The 23,106-nt window shown below is 42.0% G+C and overlaps 1 protein-coding gene across 7 annotated transcripts in view; it reads left to right on the top strand.

Moving 5' to 3' along the window:
* LOC145339265 (contactin-4-like) overlaps nucleotides 1–23,106 on the top strand; it is a 2,278,868-nt gene that overhangs the window by 1,115,900 nt on the left and 1,139,862 nt on the right. For all 7 annotated transcript variants that reach the window (XM_080183699.1, XM_080183724.1, XM_080183676.1 and 4 more), the window contains one exon: nucleotides 8,125–8,260. In XM_080183699.1, coding sequence (XP_080039825.1) covers nucleotides 8,206–8,260 — 55 coding nt within the window. In that variant the 5' untranslated portion in view covers nucleotides 8,125–8,205. The remainder of the gene's footprint in view (nucleotides 1–8,124; nucleotides 8,261–23,106) is intronic.

Raw genomic sequence — 23,106 nt, 5'->3', positions numbered from 1 at the left:
ACCCGCTTTTCCCCATACCTCAGTTGATCATAAGAGGGTTTTCAAAAAAATTGTAAGGATCAGTATGCCAATTTCATGTATGACTGTTTATGTGCATTAAACATAAGGGATGTGATGTTACCACCTCACCACACCTGGCAATCTGCACAGCAGGCTGGGAAAATAGCGTGCAAAGCTAAGAATCTGATTTACGCCTGGTGCTAAACAGTTCGCTATTTACTCAGCCTCTTTTTAATGGAGGGAATTGCTTTGTGCCCCAGAAAAGGTGTGAAATTTATTGACCGGATTTCAGTAACATTAGCTAGTTTGGCACACATACTTCTCCCCTCCTGGATGCTTCTCACCTCTCTGGTGTGACATCATGTCGGCGACAATTAGTACTCTTTAAAAGTGTGATTCAGGTGCAGCAGCAGCAACGGAGAGTTAGTAGTTGGGTGTGGTGCTAGATAGGGTGGGGAGCTTGCATGGGTGAGGGATTTGGAGGGGCTCATGCCAGTCTGGAGCTCAGGTTGGGGCTTGCCACTGGCTTGGGGCTTGTGTTGTGCACAATCGTCCTGGCTGCTGAACGTCCCCTGAGAGATTGCATATGTGGTTGAGTCCAAATCCCAGTAGTGTTGCATGGTCACCCTGCCATCTGTCTGTTGAGCAGGCATTCCGTCCCAGGCCCCATTAACAGTAACATGTATCTGTTTCCCCAATCGAGGGAACTCAGTAGGTATTAACGTGTCTTCTCACACTGCTAGGATTCTGCAGTGCTCACTACAATGGCCACCAATCATACAAAAGTCATGAGGGTGCTTTTCTTTGGCCTGAACAGCGTGCCAGGTGGATACACACAGGTCCATGCTTCAGTATTGCCAATGGGGCTCTCTTGGCAGCAACAACGGATTTTGCACTAGCACTTATACATGTGGCTGCTATGGCAGATGAAGGAGATGTCCAGCCACAGCATGCACAGCCCAGGACAGAAGCCACAGCAGGACGGGGCCAGGACACAGCCACCTATTGGCTCAAGGCGGTGGGGCGGGGGAGCAGGGGATGGTGGAGATAGAGACATAGGGTGTTACAGAACCCTCATGTTCTACAATAAGCTGCCACAAACTGTCTCAGAAAAGAGACACTACGGCATGTGTGCTAGATCTCATGGACCTGGCACCCCGTGGCACAAGAGGACACCTGCTCCGGCTGGCTGTGAAGATCACAGTGGCCTTCAACCTCTGTGCCACCAGATCGTTCCAGACCTCTAGTGGAGACCTCTGTGATACCTCCCAGACCTCTGCACACACAAAAATGTAGAAACTTGAAGAAGTAGTAGGCCATTTGGCCCTTCAAACCTGCTCCGCCATTCATCTTGATCTTGGCTGGTCATCAAATTCAATAGCCTGATCCCACCTTCCTCCCATATCCCTGATCCCTTTAGCTCCAAGACCTATATCTAATTTATCCTTAAAATCAGACAATGCTTCAGCCTCAACTGCATTCTGTGGTAATGAATTCTACACATTCAGCACCCTCTGGCTAAATAAATTTCTCCTTGCCTCAGTTCTAAAAGGTTTATGTCTTATCCTCAAACTATGACCCCTAGTTCTGGATTCCATCACCATTGGGAACATTCTTTCTCAATCTACCCTGTTAGAATTTTATAAGTTTATGTGAGATCCCCTCTCACTCTTCTGAATGCCAGTGAATATAGTCCTAACTGGTTTGGTCTCTCCTCAAATGACAGACGTGCCATCTCAGGAATCAGTCTGGTAAACCTTCCCTGTACTCTCTCTAAAGTAAAGACATCCTTCCTCAGATAAGGACACAAAAACTGCACACAGTACTCCGGATGTGACCTCACCATCGCCCTATACAATTGTAGCAAAACATTGCACACAAAATGCATCCGTGAGCTCACAAAGCCTTGCACACACAGGCAGGCAGAAAATTACATCCACTTTGATGTAGGCGAGGCTCAACAGGAAGCTCGGGCTGTAGGTTTTGCTGCCATTTTTGGGATGTCCTATGGGCTGTAGATGGGGTGCACAGTGCTCTGCAGGGTGCCTTTCATTAATCAGAGGGGGATTCAACTCCCTCAATGTGCAGATAGTGTGTGACCACCTGCCTAGCATCATGCAGGTGTGTGCATGCCATCCAAGGAACATGCATGACATATCATGTGGAGTTCAGGACCACCCAAGGCTGCCAGGATGGCTGTGGGGGACAAAGACGATCCGCCAAGCTGATGGCACCAATGCAGAGGCCTCTAAGACTGATGTGGAGACCTGCTATATAAGACCCACAATGCCACCTGGTCCGTCATTGGGCTCTTGACGATATGGTTCCGCTGCCTGAAATTCTCTGGTGGCACTTAACAGTGCAGCCCCCTGTGGGTCTCCCACATCATTGTGGCCTACTGTGCACTCCACAGTCTGGCGCATCATTGGGTAGCCAGCCTGGAAGAGAGGGAAGAGGGGGATGAGGCAGATAATGCTGAGGAGGAGGAGGCCCAGGAGGAGCCAAAGAACAGAGAGACAGCAGCAAGGATCCAACAGGACACAATGGCAAGGGAGGCTCTCATCGTAGCAAGATTCACTCACCTGTAGGCATGGACTACAGCAACTCCTTCCCTCACCCCAAACCCCTACCCTCTAACCCCTTATCCATACTCTCCACCATAGATCCCTCTGACATCACACCAGGGTGATGGGCCTGGGTTGGCCATGTTAACGAGTTCTCTGTCTAGGCAGGAAGGTGATAATGACTTGCTTTGCAGCATAATGTGATGTTGCCTTGACTGCTATCTGTTTTTTGACTGCACTTGGTACCCAGGACCATGTCTTAGGGGCACCATTGTCTAGTCCAATGCCTCACGGGATGGGGGCTGGGATGGAGTGGCATGGTGTTGGCGGGGTTGGTCCTAGGGTCTGAGGGATGATGAGGATTCTACTCAAAGCTGTGCTTAAGTAGCCCCCATTGCTGGGGATGCTTTGGGGGATGGGGGGTGTGAAGGTGATGCATGGTTGGTGGGGTGTGATGATTTCAGCCAGGCTAATAAGGTTGGCTTGCTAGAGTGATGTGTCTTCCCTTATAAAAGAGATATCTGATGAGTCTTCCCTAAGTTAATTTGAGTTGGTTCTATTCGTTTGGCTCATGAAAAGAACTACCCGATGAGTCCTAATTGATGGTTAAATCAGGGAGCCTCATGCTCCCTATTTAAAGCAGGTGTGTCAGACTCCCAGCCTGCACTCAACAGGGAGCAACTGGAGAGCAGATGTAAGGTGCAAAGAAAGTAACTTTGTGACGGGATTTTTACCTCGGTGGATTTATTACACGGGGACTGGAGCAGGGAAGCTCAAGGCGCTGAGGCCTCCATCAGTGGTGCGGACCGGTGACTTTGCAACCCTAACTACATTTTTAGCTGAGAGTTTGTATACAATTGCAGTCAGGAGTTTGACACAAGTGCTGGGAATGGGGAATTGCAGACTCAGTGGGAAGAAGGACATCTTTCACACAGAATGAAGCTCCACATTTCTATGCCTTTGGTTGGGGTATGGCCTTTCCTATAGGAGGTGTATCACAGACATATTAGTCACAGCTGTGGTGTGCAATAAAATTGCAAATTACCGAAACCATAACTATTGCATGCTTTCACCCTTGCCTCTTGGTGACCCTGCAACCTCATGTGGCCTAGCGCTATGTCTAAATGCACCCCCGCCAAGGATGCACATCAGAGGTGGAGGCAGTCAGCTGTGTCCATGCCCCACGGTGTGTGATGCCCCTGGGGGCTGGAATTTGGAGGGCTCCGTACAACTTTTGGGTATCAGGTATGTAACTGTGCCCCACTGTTCAGTCTGCTGCCAGTGGGTTGCACTGGTGTCAGGAAAGGGAGATTCAGAAGGGTTGGGGATAGCGGGAGTCTGCTGCATGTATGGCCCCAGCATGGGTTCCAGTACTATCTCTTCCATTGGGGTGTTCATTGGGCCCTGGACACTGAATGCCTGAAGCCTCTGTGTCACCTGGCTCTGCCAGTTCTGGAGCCGCATCCGTGTCTACTCCATGGTGTGTGAGCCATCAGTGATAGCCTCTGAGTCTGAGCAAAGCTCTGAAGCTTCTTAGCAAGTATTCTCTGAGATTGGGCTGTACTCTCATAGCCCACAGCCATGGCCTGCTGTGTCTTCAGCATGCTCCTGAGACTTCCAGCCATGGTCCCCTGAGAATCAGCCATGCCCTTGATCCTGCCACCCATGGCGATCATTTCTTGTCCCAGGCTTTCCACCACTGTCGCCAACTTTGCAGTGTTGAGCTGGGTGCCATGCAATGCTGGCACCATCCCTTGTGCTTGAAGACTGTTGGGACTCCTCCAAACAGCTTCACTGTTGTAAGAATGTTGCTGCCAGCACCTCCTGAAATCTCTGGCCCTGCCCCTGCATTCTCAGCAGCTTCTGGAGAACTGATCCCAGCAACCCTCTGAGTACCTGTTCACTCGAACATTCCCACTTCCACTGCTATCATGTCCCACGTAGTTTGCACGTGTCAACTATTTAGTACTTTCTTCTGAAGTTTTCTGAGCCTTCTCCAATGTATTGACAGGGGTCTCAGCAGGGCCTGCAGGGGGAATGCCTACTCCTGATGACCTGGCCTCATCGGTCCCACCTCCTGTAAAACAATACACAATGCAAAAGAGAGACAAGTATCTAGGCATATTGCAACTTTGTTGATTAAGTTCAAATGAGTGAAGGTTTTGTAGCTCCTCACTTCTGTGGCGCATGACAACTTGACTGTAGGTCATGGCTCTTTCCTTGGCTTCCCCTAACATCTCCATGGCATGCCCCTCAAACAGAGTCAGGAGACACAGCTCAGGGACCCCACGTCCAGTTTTCTCCCACTCCCTCCTGTGTAGGCCATCTTCTCCTGTGGGAACAACAGGGAGGATTGAAAGTCCGATGGCTGAAAATGAACAGGGAGTTTGGAGTGAGGGTAATTGGGTGGAGTACGCTGTGCTTCAGCAGATAGGCTGTGACAGGTGACAGAGGGCTTGGAGGCATGTGCTAAGAGGTCAGGTGCTGGGAGGCCATGGAGTGTCAGGGAATGGATCAATGTGGACATTCCAGTGCGGCAGATGGGATTGATGCCAGAATTGGATGTACATTGAGTCTTGCTGCCCCATCAAGGTCATTCACGTTGTTTCAGCACTGGGCACCAGTCCTCCATGTCAATGCCCAAGCACTCACTGGCACTGCTTCCCAGGCATTGCCATCCTGACCCCTGGGCTGTCGATCGATTTGGGGAAAGAAGATGGCCCTCTTCTCCCTTTGCTTTGGAACTTGAAGTCTAAGTCTTCTTTGCAATTACTTTGTCTGCTATCCACTGTATGATATAAGCAGACAACATCCAACTTATTTGAGTGAGAGAGAGAGCTAATAATGTTTTGATGCTTCAGATGTACCTTCCCTAGATTGACACAAAGCCAGCAGGATTTTATAATACTTTAAAAAATATCAGGGTTTTGACTGGCCATTGATATCCAATGAATAATAATCAATAATCTGTTGCTGCTAATAAGAGGTTCCACCTCCCATGGTCAAAATATTGATATATACAATAGAGATAAAAAGTGGTCCTGAACACTTTCCTTGTACATAATTAGTTTCATGAGTCCTAGAGACAGAATGTCTAAGGTTTTACGGTTCTTGCTGTTCAGGGTTCTATTTTAACAAGGGATGGAGTAAAATAACCTTGAATTTTCAGTGTAATCCACTTTGAGAGTCTTCCAGAAACTTAACCAGCATGCAGTACCAAATATCAGATGACCTGTGACAGCCATCTTAAGTCAGTGACTTGGTCGGCCTGTGAGTCAAAGGTTCAAATCCCGTAGTGGTCACTAAATCTCGAGCAGCCAAAAACAGGGTGTGGGCCAGCAAGATCTCAATTTGAGACCATCCCCACCCCTTGTCAGTCACATTATGATATTTTAATGTATTATTGAAAGGGATTCAACTCATAATGTATCCTCCCCTCCCAGTGGCATGATGTCACACCAGCATGGGGCCACTGATATCAGGGTTACTTCCTTCATTGGGAAGGAATTCCCTTCTGCATGTGGGGGTTTGGTGGTGTCCCCCTTAGCCCCCGGGGGGATGGGGATGGAGGAAGCAGTCGGGTTGATGTTTGAGAGTGGAGAGTTGCTGTACTTAAACTTTGAGATTGGTGCGCCCTTTACAATCCTGGTATTGTTGCCCTGTTTTGGTCTTGCCCCTCCAGCTGGCTATGTGATCCTCTCTAGCATTTTGAAATTGCACAAAGTACTGTTAAATTAGGCAAGAAAAGCCGGCTGTGAAGCCAGTGAGTTTCACACAGCTTTTCTTGCCTGACCTAACAGTCTGCAATTTTGGAAAAATTGTACCCCATGTTTTAACAGTTGAAATTACCTTTCTAAAAAAAATCCATGCATAACTCCAGTGGGTGAAACTGATGTTTCATATTTGACAACACACCACGGCAGCAACACCGTTGCACAGTTTGCTGTGTGATTAAATGTGTATTTCAGCGGTTCCTTCTAAATTCAATTTGAAACAGTTATGGTTTGAGTTTGTATAAAATACAGGGTGAGATTCTCCAGCTACATGTTTCCTGGCGGTGGGAGGCGGTGTGCTCCTTGCTAGTGATGAGATTCTCTGGTCCCACCACTATCAGTGGAATTCCCATTGATGTCACCCCATGTCACTGTGAAACCTATGGGCAGGGGTGTACTGCTGGTGGGGCCAAAGATTCCCGCTGGCATGAACAGCTGGAGAATTCCAGCTGTAGTCTTATTTCTGATTCATATATTGCCTGTTAGTTGAATCATACAACATATAGAAATTGGACAAAATATCCCATTATTTAAATGAACATATTTGAAAGTTAAATTTATGCAACATTGTTTATCTATAGCATAATTAGAAGTGACAAAGAGCCATAAATTATCATCTTGAATGATTCTTGGGAATTATTGTCAGAAGAAAGCATTTGCATTTATTTCAAATCATGAATAGGGAACAAAAAGGGAAAATAATATCACACTTAGTAAGTTATGTCTGGAGCTGAACATAGTCGAGATTTTATATGAATATTAATTTAATAAAACAAATGGAAAACGCATTCATTTTTTCCCTAACTCCATAAATTAGAGAAGCTGAACTCACACCTGTGGAATTGAATGTTATTAACATATGATGCTTCAGTTTCGATTGCAATGTCCCCTTGCGCAGCTGAGCTCAGTAACTCTGCCATGTGCCCACCAATGATCTAATCAAAACTTACTCTTTTAATCAATATCAGCCATACTAATCTACAATTGTACAACAAATAAATAAGAAGAAATTTTAAAGTTAATGTGAATCCTTTTCTATTTTAAAATTGTCTTCTCTCTTCTAGTTAGTTTGAAAATGTTTTGTAATCTGTTGGGTAGTACGTGGTGCTTCAACTTTGCTCATGTTTAGAGATAAAAAAAACGATTCCTGCTGTACATTTGTGAAGCGTGCTTCATTAGCAGTGATTTGTTTTAAAAGTTGAAGAGTACTTTCACCCATTACCACCCCGTTGCTCAATAAAAACAGATAGAAAATTGGTCAGATAATTTTATGGTTTGTTTAGCTGTGACAACTAAAGCAAAATATATTTGAGGCGAAAACAATGACATTTTCTTTTTGAAATGAATTATTAACAGGCCAAGGTCAATCACTTGAGGTCTTTATAATTTTTTTGTGTGGTCAGCATTTCTGATTGTCATGAGCTGATGAAGTAAGTTGTCTGCTTCAGTGCAGAACACAGTATCTTCACCTTTTTGCTCTGGAGAGTTTCTTTATTGTTAACATCTGTACATGACTCAATTGTTGAGCTCTTGCCCTCGTTGCTTGTACAGGGGATCATGTTTACAAGAGAAACAGAACCGTCTGCCATTCGTTTCACAACATGCTTGGGTGCTGTGCTTTTGATTATTCAACCTGAATAGATAATTGCATCATTTATTAATCACCAAATCAATTGCTTTTAGCTGGATCAGCCAAACAAAATGCCAATGTCATTGGTGCATTCTGATGGTAGGCAGAACACTCGATGCTTGCTCTTAATTCTTTTTCAAATTGGCTTTTCCCACAGATTAGAGATTGTAGCTTGAAAAGGAAGTCTTCTATTAACTGCTGATTGTACGGGAGGCCTATTTGCCCTTGGCAACTGAAGATGATGTTGCTATGGAAACTACTGTTACTACAATCATTCATTGGCTGCCTTGCAGGTAAAATATCTCATTAATACTTTTGATCTGTGCATGGCAAAATATCCATCATTTCTGTTGAATAATGCTATCTTTTTTCCCTTTTACAAAATGTTTTTAAAAAGTGCAATTTTGTTAGTTTAATTTGCTCTTGAGCAGGTTTATTTGGAATTGCCTGATGTGTTCAAGACATTCAGATTAATTTTATCTAGTGATAATCTGTTAAGAAGCCCCAAAACAGGCTTCTTTCAAAACAGTTTTGTCCCACACTGACAGGGGAATTCCTTGATGGCTTTTGAACCATATTCTAACTAAATTCTATACTATATTGTGAAATTATTTGCATTGGATAATGTGAACTGAAACATGGTCGATTATGAAACATATCAAAGGCATGCTGTCTCTAAGACTACTGTATAAGAAATGTTTATCTAGTAAATGTTCTGTATCTTTGAATTTTCATGTTTATAATTACTGCTTGCAAAATTAGAGGTGAATTGGAGAGTCATAATATTTTAATACACCAATTGACATATATATTTTATATAATGTTGGAATTTCTCAAGTCACTGTTGTCAAAAAATGCTGCAAATTAGTAAGTTTTTTACACTTGTAATCATTAGATCAGACTCAAGTCATCAACTGAAAAAAATATTGATACATAATGGATTATATAAATAACTAGTTGATTTATGTTCAGTCATGATTTCATTCCCTAATTTAAAATGGAAATTGATGATTAAATCCTTGTTTACTTGAAGAATTTTTTAAGTTTCTTCAGAGTCAACATTATTGCTCTTTTGAAGATTCTAAGGAGTAGGTAAATTTCTTGGAATAGCAGCGAACAGTTTGCTGTGAAAGCTGTTTTCGCTGCATGGTGTTGTTGCCAAAGTTTGCACCACGACAGATGTGGAATCTGCTACTGTGCAAACAATCATGATGCTGTTTTCTTGAAACTTAAGTTTTTGTTTTGAAGTTCCATTTAAGATTTTCCTTTGGTCATAAATGTCATGTGAGTGGCAAGATTGTATTGTGTGTGTCATCCACAGAAAAGCTATGTAAAAGTTGTACTTTGAAGGTTAAAGTGTATTTTCTTCACCATTGCATGCTTTTGGCATTAAGTGAGCTGAAGCACTCAGCAATTTTCATCTATGGATCCGTCTGTTGGATTCCTGCTGTCAGCCTTCTAAGACCAGCTGCATCGTCTCCCTTTGAAATAAACAGAAACGTGAAAACGACATATGCAATAATAAATGTGCAGTGGCCAAAATCTGAGCATTAATGACAGCTTCTTGCTAGTTGAATAGAAATATATTTGATTATATTCCATATTCATTTCTTCAGTGTAATTCTCTAAATTTTAAGTTCTGAGTTCTATTATGGTTTTTGACAGTTTTCTCACCTCATTATACTTTTTATAGTACTGAACCAAAAAAAGTGATCATTTTTCTCTAATAATGTCCCTGCATAGATTTGAACATGAACATAAGTAAAGAAAAGTAATTGATTGGTCTTCTTCCACCTAATGCATGCCTATATTTGGGCTGCAGAAGGGAAAAACAAACATGCAGAGACCAATTCCACCATGGCCTGGATTGCCATGACTCTATCTGTGTTGGAATAGAGGTGAAATGGCTTTAAAATTGCCAGGCAAGACCCAATACTCAGATTCTTAACCCCATTCCCATTTCAAAATTGTTTGTCAGTGAGGGATATGGATGCGGGTGGATGCCACATTCAGCACTTCTTTCTTGCAAGCTCCATTGCAGGATGAACATTTCAGATTCCCAGCTACTTTCAAGACATAAGGCTGCCTTTTACAGAAGGCATGGTTTATGGCATGCTGGGGGAAAGCCTATTCTGTTGTTGGAAATGACCAAAACACGTAGGCATTCAAAATTCCCCCTTGCCATCTCATAATCAATCAAATACAGTTGAGGAAACCTTTAATCCACTTCACATTCCTTAATCTTGTTTAAATAAATACATAGGCATTGAAGAATCACTTCAAAGAAAGATTTAGTTTTTATTTAAGGCAATAACAATGTAATTCAACAAAGATTTCTCTTTGCTTTCAAATGTAGAAAGCAGACCCCCAGCTGGGCTGAGTCTGTTGGTCAGTATTAGAGCTCAGCCGAACAGAGCTAGTGAGGCCATTTGGCAACTCGATCGAGAGAAATAAGTTGAACAGATGGCGAGATATCAGTTTTTCAAGATGAATGCTTGGCTGAACTCCAAAAAATGTCTAATGATTCAGCCTTGCTGGTGTCTTTTTATTCAGTTATAAAGGGGAGTACTAGCTTTGATGGATTAAATGCATTATCACCTTAAAAAAAATGAGATTTATTTGCAGAGGTTACACGTTGTCTATATGTTTAATAGGACAAGAGTAAGAGATTTGAAATAGTTTCAGGATATCCACAGTGGAAATTTCAATGCCTTATTTTATTGAAGGTAAGGTAAGAGGAGCAATGTTCTTCAAAAGGCATTTTTGAACAGTAGGTGTAGCATTAGAAAACTTGCTATTATTATATAGCTGATTGTTTGTGTAACTCTTGCACGCTGGGTGAATAGGCAGTGAGGGAGCATGGAGAGCATAAGTGATAGGAAGGACCATGGGGATTAGGGAGGGTTGAGAAATGAGGTCTTGAGAGTCTGATAACCAATGATTACAACGGGACTAGTATTACAGGAAACAGAAGCAAACCTTATAACTTCAGGCCTCGTCATCTGCTCTTCTCTGTTGCTACATGCACCTGATCTGGAATTGTGTACATGTGCTCCTGCAGGATAAAGATGGTGCCACAGAGATGGGAAAATTCTTGAATTCCATATCTATCTCCTTCATGAAAATCCAACCCGATACCACTTTTAGCTGCTATTCATATTGACATGAAGCTGTGAGATCTCAGCACCTTACAGCTCTCAAACATGTCAAGATGCAAATAAACATTAAAATAGCCTGCTAGTAATGTGCATCTACAAGTTATAGATTAGAGTCTTCCAACACCATATAAACTAGTTCATTGAAGGTGGTGTTTTTAATGTGCTTGGTGGTAAAAGTGACAAGACGTACCTTTGAAACCTGGCTGGAGTGAATTCTCCTCAGTTCTGCCGATGGGTTCAATGATTGGTAGAAGCGTAGAATTTGGCAGTAGATCAAAAAAAACCCGGCTTTACACAGACGTGAAGTGACAGTGACATCTTCTGCTGGCACCCGCTGTAGCAGATTGAGAAACCTGCTGGAGGCTGGTGTGAAACTTGTTTGCACTCTGCTAATGGGATGCAGATGAAGGTACTACCACCCACATCTAATTCTCCACAGCAAAGTAGGAAAATGCAGTTGTGCGAAACATATTTGGAACAACATGGTGTGTAGGATAGTGGGACTCACCTGAATCATAGAATTCAGAGAATTATAGAATCCGGCAGTGCAGAAAGAGGCCATTCAGCCCATCAAGTCTGTACCGACCACAATCCCACCTAGGCTCCATCCCCATAATACTGTGCATTTACCCTAGCTAGTCCCCTGATACTAAGGGGCAATTTAGCACGGCCAATCCAACTAACCCCGCACGTCTTTGAACAATGCCTGGGGCTGCCTTCGGGTTTCAGGAAGGAGGTCACTGGCAGCCCTGGATGCAGTAGGTGAGTGGAGCATGAATAGATAGAATTTCCCAATTTGGTATCCTGGGGCTGGGAGGAGGAGGATGCTCATCTTTCAGACCCAATGTTCTTGGAGATCCATTTTCATTTTCAGGATGTGCATCTTCATTCTTCAGTAGTGTATCAATAGTATTTCAATGTGGCATCTGGGAGAGGATTAGCAGCCATGTGCCATCTGCACCATGGAACATCCAGTTGCATAATTAATGAGATTGGGGGCCAAAAGATTTGCTATGTTTTTCCATTGGCCTCCACAGTGGGAAACACTCCATGTTCGCATCTCTGCAATGGGACTTCATCTCCAGATGGGAGAATTCTGCCTGGGTGGCAAGGCAGTACAGTGGTTAGCATTGCTGCTTCACAGCTCCAGGAACCTGGGTTTGATTCCAGCTTGGGTCACTGTCTATGTGGAGTTTGCACATTCTCCTCGTATCTGCATGGGTTTCCTCCAGGTGCTCCAGTTTCCTCCCACAGTCCAAAGATGTGCAGGTTAGGTTGGTTGGCCATGCTAAAAATTGCCCCTTAGAGTCCTGAGATGCATAGGTTAGAGGGATTAGTGGGTAGACATGTAGGGATATGGGGGTAGGGCCTGGGTAGGATTGTGGTCAGTGCAGACTCGATGGGACGAATGGCCTCCTTCTGCACAGTAGGGATTCTATGAAATATTGAACTGTACCCTTGTTAACTTGCTGTTGCTTCATATCTCCTTGATTGCTTTACCTAAAAAAATTTCAGTGACTTGAACATTTTCACTGACGTGCCATCCAAAGCTGTGAAACAGAATTAAATTCACAAATTAAAGATTTGTTCCAGACTTGCCCCTAATGTACTTCTTAATGGTCTAAGTTTAATTTTAAGATGATGATCCATTATTTTGGATTACCTTTCCAGGGTATGGCATGTTATCTCCCCTACTGAAGTGTGTTAATGGTTAGAGGATTTTTTAAAAATCACCTCTCAACTTTCTAAACTCAAGGGGATGCAATCCAAATTTACGTGAACTGCCCTCATAAATTATCCATTCAAGATCTTATATAATCCTTGTGTAACTGCTTCAAAGATTATAATGTAACTTTCCTGAGATTTATGTTCAAAGCAATACTCAAAATGTGCTCTCAACAAAGTTCTGTACAATTTGGCATCACTTCCTCCATTTTGCCTTCCAAATCCATAATTACCATCATTTGACATGTGCACTCGTTGAATACATTTGTTTCTTCATGATTCCTGTTTTGCACCATTGACAAAATATTCAGGTTGGCTTTCTTAGATTCAAAGTGGATAACCTCAGTTCCCTACATTGAAATCCATGTGTACAAGATTTCCCACTTAGTTTGTCCTTGTAAATTCCTGCTGCCGTCAAATGGCTAATGCCGTCTCTTAACTTAATGTTAACTGCAAATTCGATTTATGATTCTCTATTATCTGTCTGGAAAACTATCGATAACAAATTCTAAATATGTGTTTCCTTCACAAATTGAGGTGCTCTGTGAATCATATAGAGTAGCACAGAAGATCATTTGGCCCTTTGAGTTGGTAATGGTTTTTGAGGAGCAATCTAGTTAATCCACTCTTCTGGAATATCTACCTGGAATATTGTTCTTCTTCTGGCGATTGCAAATCCTCATGACTCAATTTTGCTCAAAGTTGAGCATGTGGGATTCTTTCAAAAGACTTTTGAGATTCCATATACAAGATCAATTGCACTGCCATCTTCCACATTCCTTCTGTTATTGCCTCAAAAACCTTTTTAGTCAAACGTGTTTGCTCTTAAACCAATGCTGTTTTTTTTTTGTTTTGTTTTTGATCCAATTCAATCCAATCAAGTCCAATTCAGAGTCTCAACAAGTTGAGACATTCCCAACTCAAGCCGAAGACAGGGCCCTCATCTCCCAACCCAAGCCCAATCTACATGATCCAAGCTGATTGGAGTAGGCACAGCTCCTCGTCCAAGGTGCAATCCCATTCACATCTCAGCCAAAAGGCCGAGATGCAGCTTTTAAAAATTGCTTCAAATGAAGCTGAAGTGCAACCCAATGACTTCAACCAAGCACAGTGTGTTGATCCTGGGCCTGTTCCTAGCCAAAAGACTGATTTTTTTTTTAGTCAAGTAAGCATTACCTTAGATACAAGTTGAATATTTAGTTGATTGTTGTTAACTAGCTTTATACTACACAGCTATTTTTTTGTTCCCTCTCGTTACAATCCCAGTTGTTATTGTAACTGGATGGGAATGTCCCAGAATGCAACCATGGCTTACAAGACCGTAGCTTTTATTTTACTTTATAAAACATGGAGGAACAGAGGCATAAGACTGCTAATTAATTTCAACAATAAGAAAAAAATAGAAAAATTGGATTATAATAAAATATTCATTTACTCCTCCCTTACCTTAACAAATGCATATAGATTTAAAGATTAACATGGATTACAAAATTATATTAAACTACAATGGCCCCATTTACACTGTCATTTTTAAGTATACGAATTGCTTGTAATAAAATAGCACACATTCCCTCAGCCCAAGTTACTGTCAGTGAATTTTCCCTCAGAATCCCCCCAGGTGATTGTCATGTGAGAGTTTCCAAACTCTCCTCCCTGAGTATTCATAAGTATGTGTTCCCTTCATGGTTTGCATTCTGAAATCCAGACCAGGTTTTCTACATCACATTTTCAAACAAAGCTTCCGTTCCATTTTAACAGTAAGTTCAGATCAGGACTTTTTTTGTCTTAACTGCTGTGTAAATTGCTCACATTTGTTTTAACTCTTGATTCCCAGATTGTATTAAAAAGACATAAAACTTTTATCTATCTCTGAAATCTGCTTTCCCATTTTAAATCTGGTTACCATAATTGTATCTTTAACTCAGAGCACTTTGTTTCCTCTTCCTTTAATTCTTTTGAACAATACCTTGTTCAAAATACTCTGTTCATTTAATTTCAGTAGCCTTAAACATTCTTTTTCTCCCAATTCCCTGGTTGTCTGGACTGTAACTTGCTCTTTAGGAAGCCTCCCTTTTGCAGCTGTAGTCCTGTCTAGTCTATCTTCTGGTGGAGTTGAGAGATATTCATTCCCTGACGTCCTCTCTCCAACTGCAATCAAATTAACTAAACTAAAATTTCTAAATCTTCCCCGCCCCAGTTGTGTATGCATTTTATCATTCTTCATGCTGTAACCCCCTCTAAACACAATAGAAGTACAGTTGGAATTTGACTACCTCCACACATACAAGAAGCTTTGTCCAGCATGAATCTAGTTATAAGTCTTATCCTTCCAGGCATGGAAACATTAAATTAAACCCACTTAAAACTATACATTATTTCTAATGATTACTAATACAGATATACATCCCTTAAAACAATTTTTGTTTTCCTAACACTCCTCAAAGTGATCTGTAACCAAAGGCTACATTACGTACTCAGGTTCAACAAGAACTAATGAGAGATAAAAAAACAAAGATCCTAAATATTAAATATCTGGATATTTAGTTTAGCTAAATGTCAGCCTTGTCTCTCTCATCTCTGAGTCAGAGGTTTTTGGTTCAAGTCCACATTACTGGAAAGCTCAATCCTTATAAATGAGGCTGAAAATAAGATGAGACAAAGGATTTTGTCCTGGTCGATCCTATAATGACTCGCTGAAAAATTCATGGAATCATTGCATATTTCCTCTACAGAAGAAGACCATTTGGCCTGTTGTATTCATGCCAACTTTCTGCAAGACAAACTCAGTTATTCCTATCCCTCAATCTTTCCCCATGTCCCTACTGTTTTTTTCTCTTCAGACAAAGTTATGATTGAACCTGCCTCCATCATGTATGCTCTCAGCAGTTCATGTTGGATCCTAATCATTCATTACGTAAAAAAGTTATTTCCTTACTTTTACCAGTCTCTTTAAATTGTGCCCTCTGGTTCTCAAAATTCCACCATTGGAAACAGTTTATCCCTATTTACTCTGTGAAGAAGTTTGAACACAACTGTAAAATCTTTTTTTTCCTTCTCTACAGACAACAGCTCCAGCTTCTCCAATCTAAGTGGAACCATTCTTGTAACTTGTTTCTGCATGCTCGCTAACATCTTCATATCCTTTCCAAAGTGTAATGCCCAGAATTTGAATATTAGACTGAACCAGTGTTTGATCATAAGTTATAATTATTTTCTTATTTTTGTAACTCATGGGTGGGATTTTATGGCCTTGCTCGAGTGAGACTGGAAATTCCTGCCCAAGGTCAATGGACATTTCCATGGTCCGCCCCTCACCTGCTCCGATTCCGTGGCGGATGGGGCGGTAAACTTCTGGCAGATGCCTCTATTTGTAAAATTGAGAATCTTGTAACCTTTGCTTACCTTTTTTTAGCCAACTCTGTCATCTTCAATGATTTGTGCACATGTACCCCAATGCCACCCTTTTCTGCATTCCCTTTACAACTGTACACTTTGGTAGGAATAATGGTAGGAAGGACTATTACTTACGTGGCGAAAAACTGCAGCAGGCGACGGTGCAGAGGGACCTCGGGGTCCTTGTGCATGTCGCAAAAACCCAGCTTGCAGGTGCAGCATGTGGTCAGGAAGGCGAATGGGATGCTGGCCTTCATAGCGAGGGGGATTGAATATAAAAGTAGGGAGGTCTTGCTGCAGCTGTATACGGCATTGGTGAGGCCGCAGCTGGAGTACTGTGTGCAGCTTTGGGCGCCGCACCTGCGCAAAGATATTTTGGCCTTGGAGGGAGTGCAGAGGAGGTTTACTAGGCTGATACCGGAGTTGAGGGGGTTGAGCTATGAGGAGAGGCTGAATAAACTAGGCTTGTACTCGTTAGAGTTTAGAAGAATGAGGGGAGATCTCATTGAGACGTATAAGATGATGAATGGGATGGATAGGATAGAGGTGGAGAGACTCTTCCCGCTCAAAAAAGACAGTAGGACTAGGGGGCACAGCCTCAAGATAAAGGGGGGGCGTGGTTTAGAACGGAGTTGAGGAGGAACTTCTTCACTCAAAGGGTGGTGAATCTCTGGAATTCTCTGCCCGTTGAAGTGGTGGAGGCTGCCTCGCTAAATATTTTTAAGACGCGGGTTGATGGGTTTTTGATAAGCGAGGGGATTAAGGGCTATGGGGAGAGGGCGGGAAAGTGGAACTGAGCCACGACAGATCAGCCATGATCTTATTGAATGGCGGGGCAGGCTCGAAGGGCTAGATGGCCTACTCCTGCTCCTATTTCTTATGTTCTTATGTATCCTCTTTATTTGCCTCTCCTTCTTCCTCACAAGATGTATCACTTCTCTGCATTAAATATCATGTGCCACATCTCTGCCCATTCCACCACCCTGTCAATGTTCTTTTGAAATCAGTAACCATCTTCCTCACAGTTCATTATACTTCAAAGATTTAAGCTACCAATAAATTTTGGTAGCTTAAATCTGTGCACCCAATTCTACGTCATAAATCTAGATAAAGTGAAGTAGTGATCCCAATATCAACTATGAGGGAACGCCACGACATAGTTTCTCCAAGTCAAAAAAGCATACTACTGTTTGTTTCCTGTCATTTAGTGAATTTCATATCCGTGCTGGCACTTCCTCTTTTATTTCATGGACTTCAATTTTTCTGATAAGCCTCTGATAAGAGCTTGTCCAATCTAGCAAATCTTCCATTTGCATTCCACTTCACTGTTTTCCCCTTCCATTGCAGTAAATGATGATCACCACACATAAAGAAACACCATCCTTCACTTCTCTCCCAAAAGGTTCATCTCTGCAGTATTTTCAGCATTATCTTAAAAATATCAAAATACACACTCCATTTCTGGCCTGAACAAGTATAACTAATTTTCTGGAGATTTATCTGTACTTATTCAGGGCGCCTGATAGTGTTTCCCCTTCATAGGTGATGTATGTTGTGCAGGACTAAGTATTACTGTGCTCCTTCTTAATGGAATGCATGAGAAAGCAACTATTGAGTCAGTTGCCTGATGCTTGTCCAGAAATGACACCTGGGCTCAAGTGGTTTCTACCTCTGTCAGCATGTCCTCCCGATATATCTGCTTTGGGATACAATGTTTTCATTGTGAGCTAAACTTGGGCGTGGCTGTTAGGAAGCAATTAGAGAGGGGATTTGTAATACTGTAGAAATGCTTTATCTGTATAGACAGCAACATTATTCATCGGCAGCACTGCTCAGCCCCCCAGCCATCATGTCCACTGATGTGAAGTTAAGCAGACCCCATCACATAAGTGACACAATAGAATACCAATCTCTTCTCATCTTTGGCTCAGCTCATCAGCTAGTTCTTTGAATGAGGGGATCACATTACAACCAAGGGTCTGTTTGGCAACTTGAGAGGTACTCAGACTCAGGCATTTGGATCTTTGCCATGAAGCATTTTTCTGCAGACTGTCACAGATCTGCTACTTGTTTCAAGTCTTCCTCCACATTTTCAAAGCTGTTCACCAGCACCTAAAAACAGGCAATTTGTGGAAACCTCCACATACCCACCATTTGTTGAAATTAGCTATTCACGTCCCTAAGAGCCTCCAACAGTCTGTAACAAGTGAGAAGCATCCTTATTAAAAGTCGGACCATTGATATTGAGACCCTTGGGCTCCCAGCAGGAAATATAAACTTCCCACAATCTCTCTCACATACATATTCAATGGTTTGCTCCTCGAGGCTGAGCACATTGCTTCATCTTTTAGTGCTCCCAGGTGTACGCGATTTCTTCTTGGAGCACAACACAGACTAAAGGGAGACATATTACAAAAGACCACTAAATGCAGCTCGACACAGAAAATACAACTGCAGATAAGGCTATAAAAATGACACACGTGTTAGAATTACAACCCAATTAAGGAGCAAATGCAAAAGCAAAATACTTTGGATGCTGGAAATCTGTAATAATAACAGAAAATGCTGGGAGCACTCAGCAGATATGTCTGTGGAGGGAAAAATGGAGTTAATGTTTCAGATTTGTGTCCGATCATCAGAGCAAATGCAGTCTGTGAAAATACCAACTACTCTTTTCTGACAGTACAGATCTTTGAAACCCACAGGAGCACAAAAATCTCCTTTAGTTGGCTATTGTGCATGTATCCAGTGATAGGACACTAAATCTTGGAATTTTGTCAGAGCTCTTCCTTTTTCAGTGCTGTTCCTTTGGCAGAAATCCTATTTGCAGAGTGAAATTTACAGGGAAAAACTGGATAAAACTCCAAGGAAATTTCCAAAGCATGCTATCCAAACACAGGTACCTTCCATGAAATATACTCCACAGAAAAATGTGATGCAATAGGCTACTTCCTAGAAGGCCCATTTAGATCGAAAATGTTAACTCTTTTTCCACAGATGCTGTCAGACTTGCTGAGTTTATCCTTTTTCCTTTGCAGTGCTGACTGGTAATTCCTTGCTTATCTGTCGCCATAATGACTTTTTTGTTCCTTTGTTTCTGTGGTCCAGTTAGCCCCTTGTCTCTCCCCCTTCCACCAGTTGACATCATCTTAGAGTTTAGAACCATCCAAAGTGGTATGCCAATGTTATTTAATTTACTTACCCTCCCTGTCCAAAAAAAAGACGATTGAAAATTTTAAGTCACTTATTTGTGCTTCCTTTTTCTTTCACAGGGCTGACTCTCAAAGCAGAGAGAAAGCATTTATTTTCTAGCCAGTTGGCCACATATGGCCATTACGTCATTATACTTTGGGCACTGAAGATGAATTAGCAATCTTTTCTAATATATGTTTAGAGTTTGGATGAAGTCACCAATCTGCAGTTTTTGATATTCTTTTTATGTGTTGTGAGCTTTGCTAACAAGGCCTCCATTTGATTTGCATCTTTAATTGCCCCTGACAAGATGGTTGTGGTGAGTTACCTTCTTGAACTGCTGTAGACCATGTAGTACATTGTCTGGTGTCAAACTGAGCCATAGAAAACAAGGAAGTCCCATGTTTAATCCATAATCTTTGCTGTGGTAACATATCTTGGTTAAGGTTGCAACTGCAGGAAAGAAAGGAAAAAATAAACTGAGGAAAACATTTGTATATTTAAAAAATGCAAACAATATGACTGATATAAATCTGCTAATCGGTTATCAGCATCAATTTAAGATACAACATAAAATATGCTAATTTGCATTCCTATGTAATGTTACATAAGAACATAAGAACATAAGAAATAGGAGCAGGAGTAGGCCATCCAGCCCTTCGAGCCTGCCCCGCCATTCAATAAGATCATGGCTGATCTGTCGCTGCTCAGTTCCACTTTCCCGCCCTCTCCCCGTAACCCTTAATCCCCTCTCCTATCAAAAACCCATCAACCCGCGTCTTAAAAATATTTAGCGAGGCAGCCTCCACCACTTCAACGGGCAGAGAATTCCAGAGATTCACCACCCTTTGAGTGAAGAAGTTCCTCCTCAACTCCGTTCTAAACCGCCCCCCTTTTATCTTGAGGCTGTGCCCCCTAGTCCTATTGTCTTTTTTGAGCGGGAAGAGTCTTTCCACCTCTATCCTATCCATCCCATTCATCATCTTATATGTCTCAATGAGATCTCCTCTCATTCTTCTAAACTCTAACGAGTACAAGCCCAGTTTATTCAGCCTCTCCTCATAGCTCAACCCCCTCAACTCCGGTATCAGCCTAGTAAACCTCCTCTGCACTCCCTCCAAGGCCAAAATATCTTTGCGCAGGTGCGGCGCCCAAAAATGCACACAGTACTCCAGTTGCGGCCTCACCAATGCCCTATACAGCTGCAGCAAGACCTCCCTACTTTTATATTCAATCCCCCTCGCTATGAAGGCCAGCATCCCATTCGCCTTCCTGACCACCTGCTGCACCTGCAAGCTGGGTTTTTGCGACTCATGCACAAGGACCCCGAGATCCCTCTGCACCGTCGCCTGCTGCAGTTTTTCGCCTCGTAAGTAATAGTCCTTCCTACCATTTTTCCTACCAAAGTGGACCACCTCACACTTGACAACATTAAATTCCATTTGCCATTTCCTGGCCCATTCGCCCAGCCTATCTAGATCCTTCTGCAGACTCTCAACACCCTCCGCACAATTTGCCGTTCCCCCAATCTTGGTGTCATCAGCAAATTTCGACACTCTACACTCGGCTCCCTCCTCCAGATCATCTATATAAATGGTAAAAAGCTGAGGCCCCAGCACCGACCCCTGGGGCACTCCACTAGTCACCATCCGCCAATCCGAATAGCACCCGTTGACCCCCACTCTCTGCCTCCTATTTGACAACCAATCCTCTATCCACGCTAACACCCTACCCCCAACTCCATGTCCCTCGACCTTCTGCAATAACCTCTTGTGAGGCACTTTGTCAAACGCCTTCTGAAAATCTAGAAAGACCACATCCACCGGCTCTCCTCTATCCACCGCCCTAGACACATCCTCATAGAACTCCAGTAAATTTGTCAGACACGACTTCCCTTTAATGAAACCGTTACATAGAACATGAAAAATAGAAACAAGTCAACTAGTTTATGTTGGCACTTTTAGTCCATAAATGTCTCCTCTCATTCTTCATCAGTCTTTCACAATAACCTCATATTCCCTTTTCTTTCATGCACATGACTAATTTCCTTACTCTTGCTTTCTGCCTTCTGTTTTCTAGTCAATTTTTTTCATCAGTTCATTTATTTGACTCCTGACTCTGTGTTATAATTTTTGTCATCAGCCTACAGACTGATAATTTATCCAAAAAACTTCAAAGCTTTGACTTGTACTGCAATACTTATCTACCTTTCCGCTACCTTATCAAAGAACTTCATCAGATTAGTTTAGCATGATGTGACCTTTTGAAATCCATGCTGACATTTTTTGTGATATCTTCTGTCTCTAGATAGATGCTGTTCTGTCTCTCATTTTTGGATAGATTTCAGTTGCTTCTGTGCCACTGACCTCAAGTTAACCGGTTTATAGCTCCCAGGATGATGTAGCTACCATTGTTTTGGTAGAGAACTGCATTAACTGTCTCTCTGGCCCCTAATAATGTCCCCTATTTACAGGGAACCTCTAATATCTCCCTCCTTACTTTTCTCAGACATTCACATGGATGCATACCATCTGGACCTTTTGTCTTATCTTCTATTAGTTTTGCTAGCTTGTCATTTATTTTCTCCCTTTCTCTGCCATTAGTAATAACATTTTTAAGCTTGCCCTTTAGTGACACATCTGTTTGGTTAGCTGCTTCAGTAAAAACTGAGAAGTAGTCATTCAGTACATTATAATTTCTCTGTCATGTTCTGGAGGTTTATCCTGATTGACCTTCAGTGCCCTATTTCAGTTTTTGTTTGGTTGTTTATGTGCCAGAGAATTTTATTACTTGGTTTTATATTCCTTTATAGTTTGATTATGTAATTTTAGTTTGCTGTCCTCATTCTTTTTTCTTTTCACTTTTGTCATCTTCTTTAGTATCTCAATACTTCCTGCAATACTTTATCTTTAAATTCAATTATCTTTACAGCTTACTTTTTGACTTTTAGTGAAATGTTTCACGTGAACTATTTGATTCCCCTTTTAAAGATTTCACACAACTTTCAACACTTTGTTTTTCAAGATGTTTTCCAATTCAGTATCTATTTCACTGCTAATTGCATCTTCTGTTTGATTGCCACTCTTTATTTTTAACCAGTCAAGCTACTTCACTATCCTACCTTCGAAATGTGTTATGTCTTGCAAAATCTTATTGCCAATCCCACTCTCTCCAGCTTAATTTCTGCATAATTAGCTATTTTCCAATCTAATATCTCGGCCTTTGAGCTTCTTGTGTCCTCTCAAGACCTTACTATGTCGTAACCATAACTGTTGAGATGCTTCAATACTTTTTCGCTCTCTTATCAAGATCCATTATATGACCCAGCACTGACTCTTCCCTTGTTGGACATCTCACACACTGAATGAGAAGGGACTTTTGTATACAATGTAAAAACTCAATTTCCTTTTCTCACTTAGCTATTTCTCCCAGACAATTTACTTTTGCAACATTAAAATCTCTCATGATCATTATTCTCTGCCTGCTACTTATCTCATAGATTTGTCTACCCATTTCTTCCTTCATTTCCCTTCTGCTATTTGGTAGTGTATTGCATATCCCTGTTAAGATGAGTGATCTCTTATCTTTAACTCAATATATATTCAGTATCTATTTCACTGCTAATTGCATCCTTTGTTTGACTGCCACTCTTTATTTTTAACCAGTCAAGC

The sequence above is a fragment of the Carcharhinus amblyrhynchos genome, chromosome 3, assembly GCF_965287045.1.
Source record: "Carcharhinus amblyrhynchos chromosome 3, sCarAmb.v2.hapA, whole genome shotgun sequence".
NCBI classification, from domain to species: Eukaryota; Metazoa; Chordata; class Chondrichthyes; order Carcharhiniformes; family Carcharhinidae; genus Carcharhinus; species Carcharhinus amblyrhynchos.
Note: the sequence above shows the minus strand (reverse complement) of the source record. Positions and strands in the feature narration are given on the sequence as shown.